Source organism: Ziziphus jujuba, chromosome 4 (assembly GCF_031755915.1).
Source record: "Ziziphus jujuba cultivar Dongzao chromosome 4, ASM3175591v1".
Classification (NCBI taxonomy): domain Eukaryota; kingdom Viridiplantae; phylum Streptophyta; class Magnoliopsida; order Rosales; family Rhamnaceae; genus Ziziphus; species Ziziphus jujuba.
Window position 1 is genome coordinate 32,147,899 of NC_083382.1, and position 20,652 is coordinate 32,168,550.

Genomic DNA, 20,652 nt, shown 5'->3' on the forward strand with positions numbered 1-20,652 from the left:
GCCAATATATTTTTGAGAGATAAATATTCTTATTATTGTTGAATAGCATTGAATGATTGAGTGAATGGAAAGCTTTTTTTTTTTTTTTTTTTTTAAGTGACATTGGGACTGGAGATTTGAACTTGGTTATTGCTAAAGACACAATAATTTTTGTTACTGAATAGTCCTTATAAAGACAATAATCCAGAAAGTCTATATTTTTTTATCGTGTATGTTGTTAAAATATATATATATATATATATATATATGTGTGTGTGTGTGTGTGTGTAAAGGTTTCAAGAAGTAATATATACTCCTTAAAAAAATGGAAAGGATTTTAAATAGTCTAATTTAATTCAAATCACTTTCACTTTTCAAAGAATGATAGTTACATGTAAATTTTTATGAAATATGTAAGTTTGTCCTATTACGCTATTTTAAAAATTTTCTTGGATTTAACACAAACGAATAGCCCGTTTGTGATGCTTTTATTAAGCTCTCGTTTTCTGTTAAAATCGGTCTTCAATTGTTTGATATTCAAGTAATTAGTATACATCAGAAAATATATATATATATATATATAAGCAACATTAACAACTTTTGTTTGAATTACATAGACAGCTAGCTAGCAGCTAACTAGGCCTGCGATATATTTGGAGGGCTACAAGTTTTTTTGCTGGGGACCCAATTGGCTTTAGTGTTTGGATATATAGATATATAGTAGAAGTGATTTCACAGCAAGCCTTGGAGGTTGTGGGCATTTTTCTCCGTCTCTGTTAAATTTTGGGTTTGAACGTCCTTACAATTACATGATAGAGGCTCTCTGCTCAATCATGGTGATCTTCTTCTTCTCACATTAATCCTCTCATAATCTGCTGGTTGAATCTCCATTGCAAGACCTCTCCTGAATTCAACATAAGGCAAAGCAAGAGGGAAATCGTCTGCTTTTGTTTTCCAACTGGTACCACAAGAGTTAATACAAAAACAAATTAATGATCAATAAAGAAAGAAAGAAAAAAAAAAAAGGCAATTATCATGAAGGTTTCTAAATGGGAAGCAGGATAATTTAACCAAATAAAAATCAATAAGTTTTATATGTGAATGAATAATAATGATTAGTGTAAGTATGGTTGCTTATTACCTATAACTAAGGACAAGATGATGAAGATAAAATGCAATAACTATTTTGGCTAGTTCGGCCCCCGGACAAAGCCTTGGTCCGCCACCAAAGGGTGTCACTTTTTTGCTCATTTCTTTATCCTGTGTGAACATTCATCGGTTTGAATCATTATATATATATATATATATATATATGCATACCGTATTCATTGCCGTATTTTTAGGAGGATATATAGCATGGACCATTACTAATACGATTTAAGATATACTCCTTCAAAGTGACAAAGCTATTGATTCCTCGAGCAATTAAAAAAAAAAAATATATATATATATATATATATATATATAGTTAAAGATTTGAATATATACATGAATCCATCTCCAAGGATTAAAGTCAAGGGGTTTGTCATGAAGGGAAAGATCGAAATGTGCTGCTGTAAACATGGGAAGAACCTTCCATCCTGAGGGTATCAAAATCCCTTTGAATTTGACATCTTGAAGTGCTTTCCTGTGCACAAATTTCACCACATTCCCACATCTCATTGCTTCGCATATAACCTAGAATGATATGCAAATCATATTAGTTCAGTACAAAACACACAAACCAATTTATACACAACTGAAGTAAAAACCTTGAAACAAAATTTTTTCTTGTTACTTACGTGGCAAGTAAACTGCATCTTCTTGTAATCTTCCCAATTTAAGGTTTCCTCCTCCTTTTTGTTTTCTGCTATCGCTTGGTGTTCTTCCTGCACACACACTCATATATACATCGATCAAAACATTCTCATTCATGTTATTACAAATATACATATATATATATATATATATAGAGAGAGAGAGAGAGAGAGATATCAAAGCGCAGTTTTTGGATCCAAAAGATATATCTATATGTAGATTTAAGAGATCTAGCTACAGAGAGATGGAGGTTATATACCTTTAAAGTTTGAAAAGCATTAGGAGAATGCCCCAGAAAGTAGACAATTAAGGCCATGAGTGTTGAGGTTGTCTCGTAGCCTCCCAGCAAGATGTCCAATACAATGCTCACCGTCTCTTCGTCGCTTAGCTTCTGCTTCGACAACATCACATCCAGGAAGTCTTCTCCTTTTTTAGCAACTACTCCTGCATTTCCCTTTTTCCTTTTTTCGATAATCTCTTTAACAGTAGAAGATAGTCTCGCTCTAGCCTGAAAATCATGGGCTCCCACTCAACAAAACAGTAAAAATACATAATTTTTTCTAATTCTATTATTGATTATTGATCATTGATATTTCTATTATTACTTGTAACAGTAATATGACATAAAAAGACCATTCTATTATTGATAATAATAATTGTATATGTATGAAAATATTCTACTGGGCAATATCGAACATAGTGTGTTGCGCAATAACCTTTTGATTTAAGGTATTCCGGCCAGGAATTAAAGGGCTGTTGGATAACATACCATGCTGCACATCACCCAATAGAATATTATTGTGTATATGTATATATTATATAAACCATAAGCTATGTACCTTGACAGCCTTAGTATATGCTGTTCCGGGGATATATAGCGGTAGAGAAACAAACCCTTTCATGTATGTTGCAAAGTCGTGCAATATCTCAGCTGCAAGGGGCTCCTCCGGTTTAATACTCAAAAGGTGCTTTACCATAATATTCATTGTGAACTGCTTATATACATACATACATGCATATATTTGTTTGAATCAGAAAATGAATTTAATTTGCTTTTCTCTTTAGGCTATATATGAAATAGAAAAGAGAGGAGTGTATATATTTGAAGCCAGTACAATATACCGTTTTAGCTTCTTTGCAGAATGAAACCTCTCTACGATTCTTCCATGATTCCATCATTGAAAGTGATAACTTTTCAACCCAGTGAAGGAATTCGGGCGTGGATTTGGATGAGCTGCTGAAGCTAACAGCAATATTCTTCAGCTTCTTGTGAAGATCTCCGGACACCAGCAGCAAAGAATACTTTCCAAGAATGCCATGGATAGGTTTTGGATAGCTAGTTTCAAATAGTTTGCCTTCGTTATGAAGAATGAACATGTTGAGCTCAAGATCACAGGAAACTATGGTGGGTGCACCAAATAGATGAGATTTGAACACCTTTCCATATCTGCATGCATGACCATATATATATATATATATATATATCAGTGTACAAAACAGAGAAGAAATTGAAAAATGAAGAAATATTCAATTAACTAATCGGTAAAAGAAAAAAAAAAAAAATCACCTGAAACAATGTTCTTGCAAGAAGCTTCCCATAGAGTTTGAACTATGAGGCTTGAGGAATTCAAGAGTCTCCCCAAGAATGGGCAAACCCATTTTACCATGAGGTAAATTTTTATAATTTTTCTTGTTAAAGAATTTTAGGAGAAGATAAGCTAGAGAAAGGCTTAGAAACAGAGCAAATAAGACAGGAAATGACCAAATCATAGCGGTTTTTTTTTTTTTTTTTTTTGGGTTTATTATTATTTTTTTTAATTTTATCTTAGCAACAAGCTTTTCACTTGAGCGTCCCCTCAGAGCATACACACCTTCTAGCTAGTACTAAATATATATTGTCCCTCGAATCCAATAATATCCGCCCCATGAGATTCTATTTTGAATAATTTACTATAAAAAGTAGCAAAACAAGATTAGCCCATTTTATTAATTGGAAACAATTGGCTGGTTTAAGATATAACAGTGGCTGATAATACCTAACCATTATATCTTATGCATTAATCAGTTGGTTAGTGTTGATAATTGTATATACTGTGTTATACTTATCCATGTATACCAGCTGTAAACATCACTGGTTTTATATGTTGGTTTTTACTGAATAACACAGTTTTTCCAATATGGTATCAGAGCAATAATTCTCCGACGAGATTTTTTTTTTTTTTTTCTGATCTATAATTTTCTTCATGGCTTCTGATACTCCTCCAATATCCTCTATACCTTCTTCTTCTGAGATGACAATGAATAATGAGATTACCTATATATAACAATCGGACTCTCATTGTTATTAATGCATCTACGCAAGCTCCTGTAAAACTCAAACAGAGAGCAGCTGTGATTTCAGTGAAGATCAGTGCACTCTAGTTTCGTCCTGTAGAAACCAAGCATATAAACGACTTTTTATTTTTATTTTCTTATTTCTTAAAAATAAAAATGGTTTCCTATTTTTTGTACAGGTATTATAAGCAAAATACTTTTCCTTTTCCTTTCCGTTTTCTATTTTTTCAAATTATTTTTTTATTTGAAAACAAAAAAAAAACTTATATGACGCACACCTCAAATTTATCAGATCTCTTAAGTCTTATATAATGCACATCTCAAATTTATCAAATCTCTCACTATTTTTTTTTTTTAACATTTTATTATCCTTTAAAATCTTAAAAAATACATGCGAGCTATCTTTCAAAAAAGTATGTTAAATGAAGATAAATAATTGGTACTTTCATGTATTCATAAAAACAAATAACTAAAATTTTGAGGAAAATTTTCCATACAAACTGGGCTTCATGGAGTGCATTAAAAATTGGGAAATTTGGCCCAATACCCCTTTAGGACCGAGCTTCATGAATTTTGCCCCCTCAATTCATTTCTTTTTTGATCTATCCCTTAATATCCCTTATAACCTTCAAACAAAAAACAATTACTTACATATCCTCTTATTTTTAAAACCAAACAAAAATCAACTATTCCTTTTCTAAACGTCTTTACACTTTCATACAAATACAAAAATACAAAAAAAGCAAACAAACGGCTTTATACACGAACACACAAATACAAACAACCAAACCGAAGCTGTCGTGGAAAAGCCAAACATTAGGATCTCATCTCAGCATAGGGAATAAGGTAATTGGTTGAATCTTTTTCTTTATTTGTTGCCGTGGGACCGGTGTGGGTTGTTTTTGTGTGGATTTGGCTTTATGTTTATTTCTTTCGTTGCCGTGGAGTGGGTTTTTATTTATAATTTTTGTGTTTATATTTTTTGAAGATTTAGGATAGATTGATATTGGGCATTAGTAGGAAATGAAGAGAGGAAAAAAATGGGACCGGTTTGGCCTTGATCAGTGGCCGGAGGTGGAAGAAATAACCCGGTGAAGAATCGGGTCGGTACTGGTTTAGGCGGGTTTATTTTTTGAAGATTTAGGATAGATTGATATTGGGCATTAGTAGGAAATGAAGAGAGGAAAAAAATGGGACCGGTTTGGCCTTGATCGGTGGCCGGAGGTGGAAGAAATAACCGGATCAAGGATTGGGTCGGTGCTGGTTTAGGAGGGTTCGGGTCGACCCGGACAAGGGTTGAAGATGGATTGAACGACATGTCGTCTGGATGTCGTCTGGGATGAACGACACCCAAACGACACGTCGTTTTTTTTTTTTTTTAAATTTTTATAAAAAAATGTTTTTTTTTGGGTATAGATATATATATATATAGAATTGAAGATAAGAGAAAGAGAGAAAGAGAGAGAGAGAGAGAGAGAGAGAGAGAAATTAATTAGAGAAAAAATGAGAGAAATACTTTATGATTATTTTTTTTGGGTATTTTTTGGGAAAGAATGAGAGAAAGAGAGAGAGAGAGAGAGAGAGAGAAATTAATAGTAATTCATAAAGGAATGTAATACCGTCAAGAATTCCCTATTAGATTTTTTTCCTTGTATTCATATACAAAATAATGAAATATATTATGAATTTTGTGTCACAAATATGTATGAAAACTAGGATGCCGTTTATTTGATCCAAAAAGCATAAAAGCATCCTGTCTAGATAAAGGTAATATGTTTTAACGGTTGTTGACTAAGACCAAAAGGACCCTTACAAGCAGCAACATCAACATACCCATCCTTTCCACAAATTCCAACACATGCTGAAACCCTTAAATTACCATAATATATATATATATCAGAGAGAGAGAGAGAGAGAGAGAGAGAGAGAGCAAAAAGAAGTGAGGTCGCCGACTACTAGAAGACTGCACTTTGTTCTACAAATAAATAGAAAAGAAAAAATGCTTATACATGTCAAAACTCTCCAATGGGGAATAAACTGTACAGTATCAAAGTGCTCTTCCTCTGCTGGCTGATGCTATTGCTATTGATATGTTAAAACTAAAACCTCTCAAGTGTGCATATAATCACAAGAAGCACCCTTCTTGCAATGACCACTCTCATGATACTTGCAAACTCTCTGTCCCTTAAACGGAGGCCTTGAAGAACCTCCCCCTCCCCCTCCCCTTCCCCCTCCATTACCAAACGATGACTGCCTGTTCCAAGGTTTATTACCCCCACCATAACCAGAATCCCCACCGTGAGATCCTCTATCCCTCTGATTTGAGTATCTATCTGCATTATGATTCCGTTCGCTTCCCCATTTCCCTTGGTTCCCTGTTGGTGCGCCCCAACCCGGATTTGGATTTCCTGGTGGTGGCCCTTGACCAGGAGAAAAGAGAAAAATACTTTATGATTAATTAGAATTGAAGTTGAGAATTCCAGAGTTAGTACTTTCTAAAGGTATAGATATACATATATATATATATAGAGAGAGAGAGAGAGAGAGAGAAAGAGAGAGAGAAGATCGATGCATAAAATTTTAGGTACATGGTTAGCTAGAAGCAAACACGCAAACACTTTATCCCCAAAAAAGAAAAAAATAAAAAATTAAAGAAGAAGAAGATAGAAAGATTTAGATGGCATGCACACTGCTATACATTAAATGTTCAGTAAATGTTATGGCATGCACAATATCCTTAGGAAGAGAGCGTATGAAATTGAGGATTGCGGATATTTATACATGTATGTATACATAGTTGAAAATGTTGTTAAAGGTAGATAAAAGTTTATTAATGTTGTCAATGTACATTTGTAGGTTGTACTTTATAATGGCACCAAAGAGGAACTTGCGACGTCAACCGAAGAAGGGAGTTAAGAAGGTGGAAAGTAAGAGACGCAGTGGTAGCACAGCAGCAGCACCCGACTCTAAGCGTCAACGTACTACTAGGCAGAAACCCAAATCTGAGACGGAAAGCACCAAACTTCGAGGGCACGTTCCACTTTCCTCTCCCCCATCTGATATGGTAAGTTTTATATTCATTTAGGTTGTTTTGTGCGGTAAATGATAAGACATGTGACAGTATTTATTCATGAATGTGAAAACTGAAGAAAAACTTCACCCGATGGCCATCGGTAATTGCCGATAGGCCATCGGGCTTTTTTTTTAGTTCATTGTAGGTTGATTACCGATGGTTTCATCGGTAATTACCACTTGTGCAAAAATGTGAACCCATATGTCTTAAGATTTAGTTGGAAATTATTATTATCAAGTTAGGGTGGAAAAATAGGGTATGATTAAATCGTTGATGTTAGTTCCATTTATGTAATTCATATTGCAGCCCATCGATGCTCCAAAGGAACGGATGTTGCAGGATGCCGATATAAATAAAGGTAGGGCACATTCATTCGGGAATCCAATACAAGTGTCCTCACAAGTGAGCAGCTCGAAAAGTATAGACAAACATGTTTTGGACACTTACTTGACATGAAGAACCTCCGGTTCTCTGGTCAGTTAGTGCATCACCTGCTTTGCAGACAAGTTGAGTCCAACAATCCAGAAGTACTGGAGTTCGGCGAATCTGCAGTGCGGTTTACGAAGTGGGAATTCGCACTCATTAGTGGGTTAAAGTTTTGTAGGTACCCTTCGATGTATGATATGCAAATTTCCAAAGGAAATGAGCTGCGCACGAGGTTGCTAGATGACAGGAGTGACTTGAAACCGCCCGAACTGGAATGACTATTCAAGGATACACTTTTTGTGGATGATTGGGATGCTGTTAGAATTGCGTTACTATATTTCTTAGTTCATGGTGTACTCGGAATGGATCCGAAGGTTCAAATAAAAAAAAAATTCATTGATTTGGTTGCTGATCTCGACGTATTTAATTCCTACCCTTGGGGCATTCTGAGCTACAAGGAGACGATCAACTCATTCCACAATGCATTCCAGCAATGAGGACGAGGACGTGCAGTAAAGAATATATCACAGTATTATGACCTAAAAGGTTTTCCATTGGTGTTTCAGGTACGGTAATATATTTAATACATTTAGCGTTTACTTAAAATTTATATTTAATAACCTATAATTTGTATTTTGTAGGTGTGGGGGTTTGAAGCAATCCCTGATTTTGGTAACCAATTTGCCGACCGGTTGGAAACCCGTTGTCCGAGGATCCTTGGATGGCATACTCCAAGGCAACCGAACCATTTTGCTATCCATAATTGGTTCTCCTCCAATAGCAATGTAAGGCAAATTTGTTTAGACTACATGGTACGACTACATTCAAGTTACATTACCATAGTCAGTTTCCAAATTTACTTTTTTTTCCTTTCTTCATTGCATGTAGTATGTTGTGCACTGGAGGTTAGATGCTACCGATGAGGAGAAGACTATGGATTACTGGCGAACAAGAGCAGTTGACATACATGAAGTTCGCTACATGTCACCTCCAATTGTAGCACCAATAGTTGGCGCTAAAGATGTTAGCGCTAAGGATGCGTCCAAAGCTGAGGAGCATTCTAGTGGCCCTCCAGATGCTAATTTCAGGGTATGCAATTGTTACTTGCACGCAAATTTGTATTTCATATGTTGTACTAATATATGTTGACTTATGTTTTGGATATTGATATTGATTAGCTTGCTTGCTTGGAGGCAAAAGTTGATGAATTAAATAAAGAGATGGCAGCGTTAAGGAAGATGCTTAGTTCTATTATTGACCAACAAAAGCATCAGGTATCATTTAGACAACTTAGTATACTTTACTTTAGTGCTTCAGCATTATTAAATTACATATTGTAATTCAGCAATTATTTGTTGTTAGAGTTTGGGAACTGCAAAAATAATCATTGTGTTTTGTAGGCCGAGCATCATATGCATAGCCATTCACCGTCATCTTCGGTTAGACCATCATCCCCTGTGGCACCGTCTGTTGGAGAGCAAGCTGAAGAATTTGATGCACCCATAGACGGTTCCAATGGTAGGAAGGAGGATGATGATTGTACTATACCGTTTGAGCCTATCGTACCTAGAGGGCCCTATGTGGAGGATTCCTGGGCTTTGGTGCCATATCGGCCTTTGCATTTTGGGTGGGATATCGGTGCTTCAGCTGACAGTCCACATCATGACCAATCAGCTGAGATTGAGGTGGAAGATAGGAAGCATAACGTTGGTGATACAAGCCGATTCGGTCGAGTTTACCACCAGTCACATCACGTCATCTCTCCTTACACCGACCCGTGTAAAAAGAAGGTCAAATTTAATCTTACTCGACCTATTGATGCATCAAAGGAGAGGGCGTTCGATGAGTGGTATAGGGTGGCACCGAAGGAAGCAACCGTGTGTACATCTTATATGACGGTGGGAAAGGAATTTTTTGCTGAGCTACTGACCGATGAAGGATGGTTGAATTCCGATGTAAGTTATATGTTTTATGTTCATGTAAAATCATTGTGGTCTTATGTTTGGAATGATATTTTATTTATCACCTCGCACTTGTTACTTATTTCCTTTAATGTGGTTTTGCAGCATATTGACACTATTTTGTATTTCATACGAAAAAGGCGGTTTGATAATGAGAAGATGTTCACCAACACCTGTGCCATATTAGACGTGTTATTTTGGGTAAGATGATGGGATGTTACTGTGTTGCTTAATGTTATATTGATGATATTTTATATTGTATATATTTCATTATTTGGCAGTCATCCATCAAAGGGCGTTATCCCATATGGAGGGCATCTCGTAGCACATATTCATGTGATGCGACCCTTTGTAACTATGTGCGTGGGAGGTCACCCAAACCTAGCGTGTCGTGGCGGATATGTGATTATGTAAGTCCATACATATATTGAAAAAAATTCTCACTAAATTTCCCATTTTGTGGATAATGAGGTTATGTTCTAATTTGCAGGTGTACATCCCTGTCAACAATGGAGGCGCGCATTGGTTGGCAGCATGTGTGGACTTGAAGGCCCGGCATATTGATTTATACGATCCAAATATGGGAAATAAATATGTCCAAAATAGAGAGTTGAAGAATGCGGAATGCCTTACGTATATGCTGCCTTACCTATTGAGGGATGGGGGATATTACGGGAAGAATCCGGACGTGTCTCCCACTTTAGATCCATTCACGATGACCATGATCAAAGATGCACCCCGCCAAGATAATGGGTATGAATGTGTTGTCATTTCAAACAACTTGTATTGCTGCTGTTTGTTATTGTGGTTACGTGTGAAAATACACGTAGTTGGTTTTCATTAATGCTAATCATTAATGCTATTCTGCAGGGGTGATTGTGGCGTCTACGCTCTGAAATTTATTGAATACATGAGTAGTGGGGAGAACCCTTCATTTGGTCCGCAAGACATTATGTTTTTTAGAAAAAAATATGCTGTTGATTTGTACTTTAATAAACTTTCAATGTAGATCATATGTTTAATGTTATGACGGTCTATACTAATGTTATACTAACGTTATCTTAATATGCTGAACCTATCTTTACTAATGACAACCTTTGAAAAAAAAAAAGATAAAAGATAAAAGATAAAAAAACCCTCGGTTGTGGTAAAAATTAAAGGAAAGATGATTATCGATGGTGCATCGATAATTCCCGATTCACCATCGGTAATTACAGAAACGCTTTTTCGTAACCAACAAATAAACCCTGGAAAAATTACCGACGGTTTCGTCGGTAATTTTCGAATGTGTACAGTCCATCAAGTTTTACCAATTTGTTGGGCCCCACAAGTTCCATAATGTGTGTTGAATGCAAAAACATGGCAAATAGGGATTCTAAAATTATAATAAGTGGAGAAAATCCCAAAATTTAATAAACGTGTATCAAATTTTGCCAAAAAATGGGATGTCTGTTCACCCTCCGTAATTCCCGAGGAAAACGTCGGTAACCGCCAAATTCCCTCGGAAAATTACCGATTTTTTCGTCGGTAATTCCCGAGGGTGTACAGTCCATCACATTTTACATATTTTTTGGGCCCCACAAGTCCCATAACGAATGTTGAATGCAAAAACAGGCAAAACAGGGATTCTAAAATTGTACTAAGGAGAGAAAATCCCAAAATTTCATAAAAGTATATCAAATTTTGCAAAAAAATTGATGACTGTTCACCCTCAGTAATTCCCGAGGAAATCGTCGGTAACCACTAAATTCCTTCAGGAATAATTACCTACATTTGCGTCGGTAATTCCCGAGGGTGTACAGTACATCATATTTTGCCAATTTTTTGGACCCCACAAGGCCCCTAAGGTGTGTTGAATGAAAAAACATGCAAAACAGGGATTTTATAATTGTATTAAGGAGAGAAAATCCCAAAATTTAATAAAAGTGTATCAAAGTTTGCAAAAAATAAGCAAACTGTTCACCCTCGGTAATTCCTGACGAAATCGTCGGGAAACTACAAATGCCCTCTGGAAAAATTACCGACAGTTTCGTCGATAATTCCCGAGGGTGTACAGTACGTATTATTTTGCCAATTTTTTTTACCCCACAAGGCCCCTAAGGTGTGTTGAATGAAAAAACATGGAAAACATGGATTCTATAATTGTACTAAGGAGAGAAAATCCCAAAATTTAATAAAAGTGTATCAAAGTTTGCAAAAAATAAGCAAACTGTTCACCCTCGGTAATTCCCGACGAAATCGTCGGGAAACTACAAATGCCCTCTGGAAAAATTACCGACAGTTTCGTCGGTAATTCCCGAGGGTGTACAGTACGTAGTATTTTGCCAATTTTGTTTTACCCCACAAGGCCCCTAAGGTGTGTTGAATGAAAAAACATGGAAAACATGGATTCTATAATTGTACTAAGGAGAGAAAATCCCAAAATTTAATAAAAGTGTATCAAAGTTTGGAAAAAATAAGCAAACTGTTCACCATCAGTAATTCCCGACGAAATCGTCGGGAAACTACAAATGCCCTCTGGAAAAATTACCGACAGTTTCATCGGTAATTCCCGAGGGTCTACAGTACATCATATTTTGCTAATTTTTTGGGCCCCACAAGGCCCCTAAGGTGTGTTGAATGAAAAAACATGGAAAACATGGATTCTATAATTGTACTATGGAGAGAAAATCCCAAAATTTAATAAAAGTGTATCAAAGTTTGCAAAAAATATGTAAACTGTGCACCCTCGGTAATTCCCGACGAAATCGTCGGGAAACTACAAATGCCCTTCGGGAAAAATTACCGACAGTTTCGTCGGTAATTCCCGAGGGTCTACAGTTCGTCATATTTTGCTAATTTTTTGGGCCCCACAAGGCCCCTAAGGTGTGTTGAATGCAAAAACATGCAAAATTTGGATTCTATAATTGTACTAAGGAGAGGAAATCATAAAATTTCATAAAAGCATATCAAATTTTGCAAAAAAATGACAACTGTTCACCCTCGGTAATTCCCGAGGAAATCGTCGGTAATCCCAAAAAACCCTCTGGAAAATTACCGATTGTTTCGTCGGTAATTACCGAGGGTGTACAGTACATCAAATATTCCAGATGTTATTACGGACGAAATATCATGCACTGTACACCCTCGGGAATTACCGACGCAATCATCGGTAATTTTTCCAGCGGGCATTTGTAGTTTCCCGACGCTTTCGTCGGGAATTACCGAGGGTGAACAGTCAGCTTATTTTTTGCAAAATTGGATACACTTTTATTAAATTTTGGGATTTTCTCTCCTTAGTACTCCAATAGAATCCCTGTTTTGCATGTTTTTGCATTCAACACACTTTAGGGGCCTTGTGGGGTCCAAAAAATTGGTAAAATATAATGAACTGTACAACCTCGGGAATTACCGACGATACTGTCGGTAAATTTTCCAGAGGGTATTTGTAGTTTCCCGACTCTTTCCTCGGGAATTACCGAGGGTGAATAGTTAGCTTATTTTTTGCAAATTTTGATACACTTTTATTAAATTTTGGGATTTTCTTTCCTTAGTACAATTATAGAATCCCTATTTTGCATGTTTTTGCATTCAACACACCTTAGGGGCCTTGTGGGGTCCAAAAAATTAATAAAATATAATGAACTGTACACCCTCGGTAATTCCCGACGAAACTGTCGGTAATTTTTCCAGAGGGTATTTGTAGTTTACCGACGATTTCCTCGGGAATTACCGAGGGTGAACAGTCAGCAATTTTCTTGCAAAATTTGATATACTTTTATGAAATTTTAAGATTTTCTCTCCGTAGTACAATTATAGAATTCCTGTTTTGCATGTTTTTACATTCAACACACCTTAAGGGCCTTGTGGGGTCCAAAAAATTGGTAAAATAATATGTACTGTACACCCTCGGGAATTACCGACGAAACTGTCGGTAATTATTCCAGAGAGAATTTAATGGTTACCGACGATTTCCTCGGGAATTACCGAGGGTGAACAGTCATCAATTTTCTTGCAAAATTTGATATACTTTTATGAAATTTTAAGATTTTCTCTCCGTAGTACAATTAGAGAATCCCTGTTTTGCATGTTTTTGCATTCAACACACCTTAGGGGCCTTGTGGGGTCCAAAAAATTGGTAAAATAATATGTACTGTACACCCTCGGGAATTACCGACGAAACTGTCGGTAATTATTCCAGAGGGAATTTAGTGGTTACCGACGATTTCCTCGGGAATTACCGAGGGTGAACAGTCATCAATTTTTTTGCAAAATTTGATATACTTTTATGAAATTTTGGGATTTTCTCTCCGTAGTACAATTATAGAATCCCTGTTTTGCATGTTTTTGCATTTAACACACCTTAGGAGCCTTGTGGGGTCCAAAACATTGGTAAAATATAATTAACTGTACAACCTCGGGAATTACCGACGAAACTGTCGGTAAATTTTCCAGAGGGAATTTGGTGGTTACCGACGATTTACTCGGGAATTACCGAGCGTGGACAGTTATCAGTTTTGTTGCAAAATTTGATACACTTTAATAATGCTACATTTAGCATGTTATTGGTTGGAACACACATGATTGAAGTTGCAGGATGGAATTGTTGTGAGTCTTTTACGACGGTGTACAAATGTCAATTACCGATGATGCATTGGTCATTACCATTGGGCAGTAATATCATCCATGCAATAGTAAGAAACATACAAACAACTGAACCAAAAATTGAAGACGGAATGATATGTTATCAAAACAATACGATAGATGAATTTGACAATAAAAGAACACATAAAGCCAACGTCTATTACGCCAAAACACATGTTACGCGGTTGACCAACTAATTGCATTCCTGACTACATTTCATACACACGCATACCACATAACATGGCCTCATTATCTGAATATAGCATCATGCGATTGATGGGAGTTCGTTTCAGTGGTGCTGTTGGTTGTTAGTGCTATCAAGAGGTACGGCGGTGGAGCATGATCGGCTGGTGTGACCAACCTATTTGCACCTCCCGCATCTATATTGATGACGCTCCTCTCCTTGAGATTGAATCCTCTTCTTTCTCGGTCTTCCTAACTGTTTGCCAATTTGAGGTGGAAGTACAACCTGGTTTATGACATCATCTGGAGCATGCCACTGACATTTATCTCCAAGTGGATATATGGTTTCCGAATATGCATAACGGAGTGAGTCAACTGAGTAATGCGCCGAGCAAAGGAAATATGGAGAAATATGTCGATGCTTACATGCTGCAATTGCATGGACACAAGGAAATCCATCAATGTCAAATTCCTTGCATGAGCACGTCTTATTTTCTAAGTTAACAACTCCAACGAACATGCCATGGCCAACAACTTGAAACTCATATAAGTTCATTGGCATAACACGTAAGCCTCTGCCATTATTTGAGCGGTCCTGCATGATTTTTTCCAACCAATTAGTAACAGGAGTTTGCATTGCAGCAGCGTTAGTTCGACGTTCATACCACTACCTTTGCAAGACATCACGAATGTGATCTAGTAATGGCAAAACAGGTTTATCCCTAGCATCAATAAGCACAGAGTTCATGCTTTCTGCAATGTTAGTTGTCATTATGTTGTATCTATTGCCCGGAAAATGTGATCTAGCCCATTTTGAAGGACTTGCATCCTTGAGATATTGTACAGCTTCAATACTAACCCCTTCTAAAAGCTGCATGGCCTTATCAAAATCCTCAACAATATATGCTCTAGCTGCATCATTAAAAGTTGATATAATCGCGTTGACATTACCTTTAAACTTCTTAGCACGTAAATTTGTACCAAGATGGTATGTGCAGTGGCCATGGTGATTATTAGGGAAAACTGTACGTATTGCTTTTGCAATGCTCTTGTGTCTATCCGATATAAAAGCTATATTCAGATCATCCCCAAATGCTTCTTTAAAGCTCTCAAAAAACCATGTGTAAGCCGCATCCGTCTCCCCAGGGCTTATTCCATAAGCAAGTGGATAAATTTGATTGTTCCCATCCAAACATGATGCAATATATAACAAACCTTTATATTTATTCTTCAGTGTAGTTCCATCGACAGCTACGACTCTCCGCATATGCTGGAACCCTCTAATGCTAGCTCCAAGTGCCATGAAAAAATATAAAAATCTATTTTGATCATCAGTTTCAATTCGAGTAAACGTGCCCGGATTTTTGCTCTTCAAAACGTGACTCCATAAAGGAAGTTTTGCATATGAATCTTCTGGCGTGCCCCACAAATCCAATAGTGCAACTTCCTTAGCGGCCTATGCTTTGTTGTAGCTTATGTTTACTCCGTAATTAGAGCGAATGTCATGCACGATATCTCGAGGTTTGTATTGCCTTTAAATCCCATCAAACATTGGCTGGATGATGTCTTCGATAACTGAACTTGTTGCTTGACGATGATCCCTTTTCATGATATTTAAAGAGCAAATATGCTCATCTTTGAAGGCCCTAATCATGAAGGCCTCTGTATTATCACCATGTAGTTTGGTAGCACGCATTCGCCACATGCAATTGTCATTTGCACATACAACTCATATCGGACTCTATCCGACTTCTTGACCTTGAATTCAAAATTTCTCCTTAGTGCATAAAGACTAATGTTCTTCTGTAGCACATTCTTACTCGCAAAGATTTGGTTGATTCGAATGATTTCATGGGCATTGACGGATGAGAAGCGATGGTTGACCTTATGTTCAACCATGGTTGCCGTCGAATCCTGTCGAATGTCCAAATGGTTTTCGGTACAAGGAGAGGCAAGCACATCATCATTCACATTATCAATTGGAGTATTACCATAAGGAGACTCACCATGTCGACTATCACCAGCTGAAAGTCCCGAATGTTGGGTCCAACAAATGTCTCGTAACCCATCTTCACTACGATCAGTGTTGACCTCAACCTCAAATTGTTCATCTTGATCATAATCATGTCCACGATATTCATTCAAATCATTAATGTCGAAGTGCTCATTATCATGATCATGTTCCGCAGATTGCACATTGTTTTCACACATTTGATTTTCAGAGAATCCAGGTTGAGTTTCCGGCACATGAATTTCGGTCGCTGGGGACTGCATGTCGGCATCAGAGGTACAAGTAGCTATCTCGGGAACTGCAGATAGTGGGGCAATAGTCATAAATCCTGAACTTGTAGGTATCCTATTCACCACACATCCAACAGTATCAATACTCTTTAGAACCCTGGATAACACATCAACAATAAGTGGAGATCTGTCTTGAGGTTTGTGTGAACTATACTCTTCTATAAAACTTTGTAGGTCTTCATCATTTTCCACAACGTATGGCTCATATGACAAACACACATGGTATATGAACTTGAAGATTAATTGATGTTGTGTAGAATCTAAGTTGAGAGCGTTTGTAGACAACATCTTCAAGTTCGGCCAACGTACAATTCCTTTTGATACGTATAATCTTCGTTCTTTGACGTTGGTATCTCCAGGTACCTTCAGAACATACACTCCATGTTCCATCGTAGAACAGTAAAACTGAAATTTGTGACATTGAGCACAAAGAGTTTACCAATTCAAAACATACTAAGTATCTACTTCTGCAATCGTAGAATCTTTGCTGGAAGGTTTAACTATAATCCTGAAGCAAAAGTAATGAAAAAATACAAATACATTTTTAGTAAATGAGTACATAAAATAAGCCAAACAATTATGTTATTAACACCTACTGGAATAGCATTTTAAATACAAATACAAATGCATTTTCAGTAAATGAGTAAAGATAAAATAGGAATGCATTTTATGTAAATGAGTACAAATGCTGATTAAGGGAAAAATGTTGCCATATATGTACACATATTTATATTTATAACACACCCTGTGAAATTTGATAGAAGGTACTAGCTGCTGGATAGAGAAGACAAACGAGTTTTGTAGTTGGTCAATGTTTTCCCTTTCTGACCATGTAAATGTTATTTTTTTAATACAATATTGACTAATTAAATTCTTATTCTTAGGCTAATATATAAATATATTTATATATATATATATATATATATATTAATTAAATCGATCCATTGAAAGGTCTAATGCTCTAAATTTGACCTCGATATCATCTTTCTGTGAATTCAAACAAAACATTTTTGATTCATTTTTATAATATTATATTTAATTTTTTGTTCATAGTTTATAACGCCTCCTTTGTTCGTACCAATTCATACTTTTTCCTCACTACTAGTATTGTGATAAGGCTAAGTCATTATTTGATTTTGACTTTATCTATCACCTATACGTAAAATATATTTTAGGAAATTTTTTTCGTAAAATCAATCAACAAAATTAATATGAAGTATATTGTATTTATTTTTTGGCTTACTTATTAAGCCATTTATGTTTACTATTGGGAGTTCATGATTTCAAAACATTAAGATGGAAAAAATTTATTATAAATGATAAAAAAAATTATGTAAAGAAGTAGCATAAAGCCAAATTATGTATATATATATGTATATATATCCACATACCAGGTAATCGTTAACTCCGATCTGCAGAAACGTACAATTTCATTACATCCTTTTGAAGTGTATGGGCTCCACAATGAATATTTTCAGATGATGCAGGGAGAGTGAACTGAACTGAAGAGATTTTGGGATTTTCTGCAATGTTCATCAATGCAAAGAAAGAAGGCTGAAAGGTACCCAACCAACAAAAGAGAAAGAGAGAGGAAGACACAGTATACATTTAATGTGGTAGCAGGACAGAAGTTAATGGGGTAGATAGAAATGAGGGATGGTCAAAAAAGTTGTTTTAATATTATCACCTGTATTCGAGACAGTCAATGAGAAAACTGTTATTTTTACTTTACACTTTCATAGGTATCCATGTATTTAAATAATTTACAAAAGCCAGACAATTAATTCCCTCCTAACAAGTCTCATTTGGACATACTACCATGGAGCCATTCATGTAAAAGTGATTGATACCATCCATTTAAATTATCATCCTTCTTATTTATTGCTTCTCCACATATCAAATAATATGGATAATTTAATAATGAAATTGGATCCTTACACATCATATTGACACGAGAATCAAGTACAAAAACTAAAAACAAAATCTGAATATGGAAGAAATTGGATCCTTTCACAAATATGGAAGTTTCCTTTTTTTTTTTTTTTCTTTTTTGTTTATTACATTTTGGTATCTTTTTTTCTACGAAAATCCAGCTGAACACAACTCTATAATTCCTATGTTCCAAGATTATGTATAAGATTCGAAACATATTGGATACAAAGTCCTACAAGGTAGCAGACACGGCAAGACTTTGCTGGCATACCTCATGCTGAACCAGAATCCTGATATCCCAAACAAAAATATATAAAAGAAAGAAAAAATTTGTGAAAAATTAAGTGAAAATTCAAACTCCAATGCCTGTTATCAACTGGCCCAGCATGAAGGATTCTTTTCACATATACCAGGTTAGGCCATCTGCCTCTGTGCTAATAAACCTTTGCAATTCAAATTTTTTTATGATGCTGAAGAATGATGCCTAAAATTCACACAGCAGCATGCATCTCTAGCCGTCTTCGTGCTAAGATTTTCAAATTTGTTCAGAATGCTTTGAAGCAACCTGTGTGTCCACTGTTCTTGTGTCATGCTTTCTCTTGCTTCGTCTCTTTGATCTAGATGTGCGGGTCTTTGTAGGATGCTTTACAGCATGCTCTTGGATGCCCAACACTACATTTTCATTGGTAGGGAGTTCAGGAGGGGCATCAGGCCATGGTGTGCGTTTTGATGGTACAGTGACCTCCAGAGGAGGATCAATTATCCATCTGTAAAGAGACCACACTAATGTCAAATGCATGTGCATAGGAAGAGATTCTGCTAAATGAATTTTAATTAAATAGGCAATTGACTGTCATGATTTTTGTGTGTCAATGATATATATTGAAATTTAGATGGCTTGATGAGGGGTGGGGGGAAAAAAAGCATTTCCATATGACAAAATTATTGACTAAAGGTAAAGATTTGCTGAACCAAAGTAAAATAAAAAGAAGCATGCTACATAAAATCATAGTACAATTATATAAGTCAACTGTTTAAAGGATTGTAGTCAAATTGCAAGTAAGAAAGCCCTTGGGAATGAGGTCAGAGGACTGAACAGAAATACATTGAAATGCCACACCAATACCACTTGACCACTTGAAACAATGCAATGACATTCACTTGAAAAGAGAAGTTAAGCATCATTGTCACATTCACAGGTAGGTTACTAATTTTAAGTTCTACCCATGTGTGATATTCAAAATCACAATTTCACAGCCACAATTTTATGCTTTGAAAATAAATTAGAGATGCATAGTACTTAGAAATTGAAGGATATAACAGCAGAAAGTTTAACATGACAAGAGTATTACAAAACATTTCTACCAATTGTATATGATCATTGGCACTGTTGACTCCATCTATGCTTCAAATTTTTTAAATAACCATGACAGCTTTCAGAATGCAAAAATCATATGCACTATAAAATGGAAAATGGATTGGAGACACAATAGGAAAGAAGATATGGTACTTGTAGGGCCAAACCATAACCGCCATTCACATCTTGCTCGAAATAAAGTAACTGAAAAATAAAGCAATTAGATTATAAATTTAATGTCACATCAGCAACACAAAAGAAAATGCAGATGCAGAGAGAGAGAGAGAGAGTTCATAGTCATCAAACATGGTATATAAACAATTTAAATGCAAAAATATGAAATATACATATCTTAAATTTGCTTTGTGCATTTGAAGTAACTCTTACTACAATACCACACTCGGCTTGTTGCTCGTTGATCGTAACACCAAAGAAATGAGCATTTTGCTTATCCACCTGCAACAAAACAAAATCAAGCAAACGGAAAATTCCAGAAAGAATGAAAGTCCATGATAACAAACATGAAAGCACCTTTCCACTAACTGATGACAGAATGGAATGTATCCCTAGTTGGCTGTCCTCCATCCAACATCATATCATCATACATATCTCTCAGCAAGAAGTGCCTACCATCACCGTTATTAAAAAAAAAAAAAAAAAACAGAACACAACTTTCACAATTTCTC

The 20,652-nt window shown here is 36.0% G+C and overlaps 1 protein-coding gene across 3 annotated transcripts; it reads right to left on the minus strand.

Annotated features, from left to right (window-relative positions):
• Window positions 1-572: 572 nt before the first annotated feature.
• LOC107415219 (cytochrome P450 724B1) lies at window positions 573-3,503 on the minus strand. 3 transcript variants are annotated; one of them, XM_048472166.2, is made up of 8 exons: window positions 3,344-3,503; window positions 2,899-3,223; window positions 2,616-2,768; window positions 2,036-2,284; window positions 1,761-1,847; window positions 1,462-1,656; window positions 1,121-1,251; window positions 573-937 (listed from the first exon to the last, which is right to left on the minus strand). In XM_048472166.2, the coding sequence occupies exons 1-8, from the start codon at window positions 3,433-3,435 to the stop codon at window positions 811-813; spliced, it is 1,359 nt and encodes a 452-aa protein (XP_048328123.2). In that variant the 5' UTR covers window positions 3,436-3,503; the 3' UTR covers window positions 573-810. The 3 variants fall into 3 exon arrangements, with proteins under 3 accessions (XP_048328123.2, XP_048328122.2, XP_048328121.2); XM_048472165.2 differs by having other exon boundaries at window positions 1,121-1,239; window positions 1,468-1,656; window positions 3,344-3,479; XM_048472164.2 differs by having other exon boundaries at window positions 1,121-1,243; window positions 1,466-1,656; window positions 3,344-3,479.
• Between the last annotated feature and the right edge of the window lie 17,149 nt (window positions 3,504-20,652).

What these genes read in the sequence shown, in the direction of transcription:
- LOC107415219 (XM_048472166.2), bottom strand. Translation starts at nt 3,435, where the DNA reads ATGGGTTTGCCCATTCTTGGGGAGACTCTTGAATTCCTCAAGCCTCAT. An exon ending in TCTGCAAAGAAGCTAAAACG is followed by an intron (nt 2,769 to 2,898) that starts GTATATTGTACT and finishes GTATATAAGCAG; the next exon opens with TTCACAATGAATATTATGGT. An exon ending in ATGCTTTTCAAACTTTAAAG is followed by an intron (nt 1,848 to 2,035) that starts GTATATAACCTC and finishes GTGTGTGTGCAG; the next exon opens with GAAGAACACCAAGCGATAGC.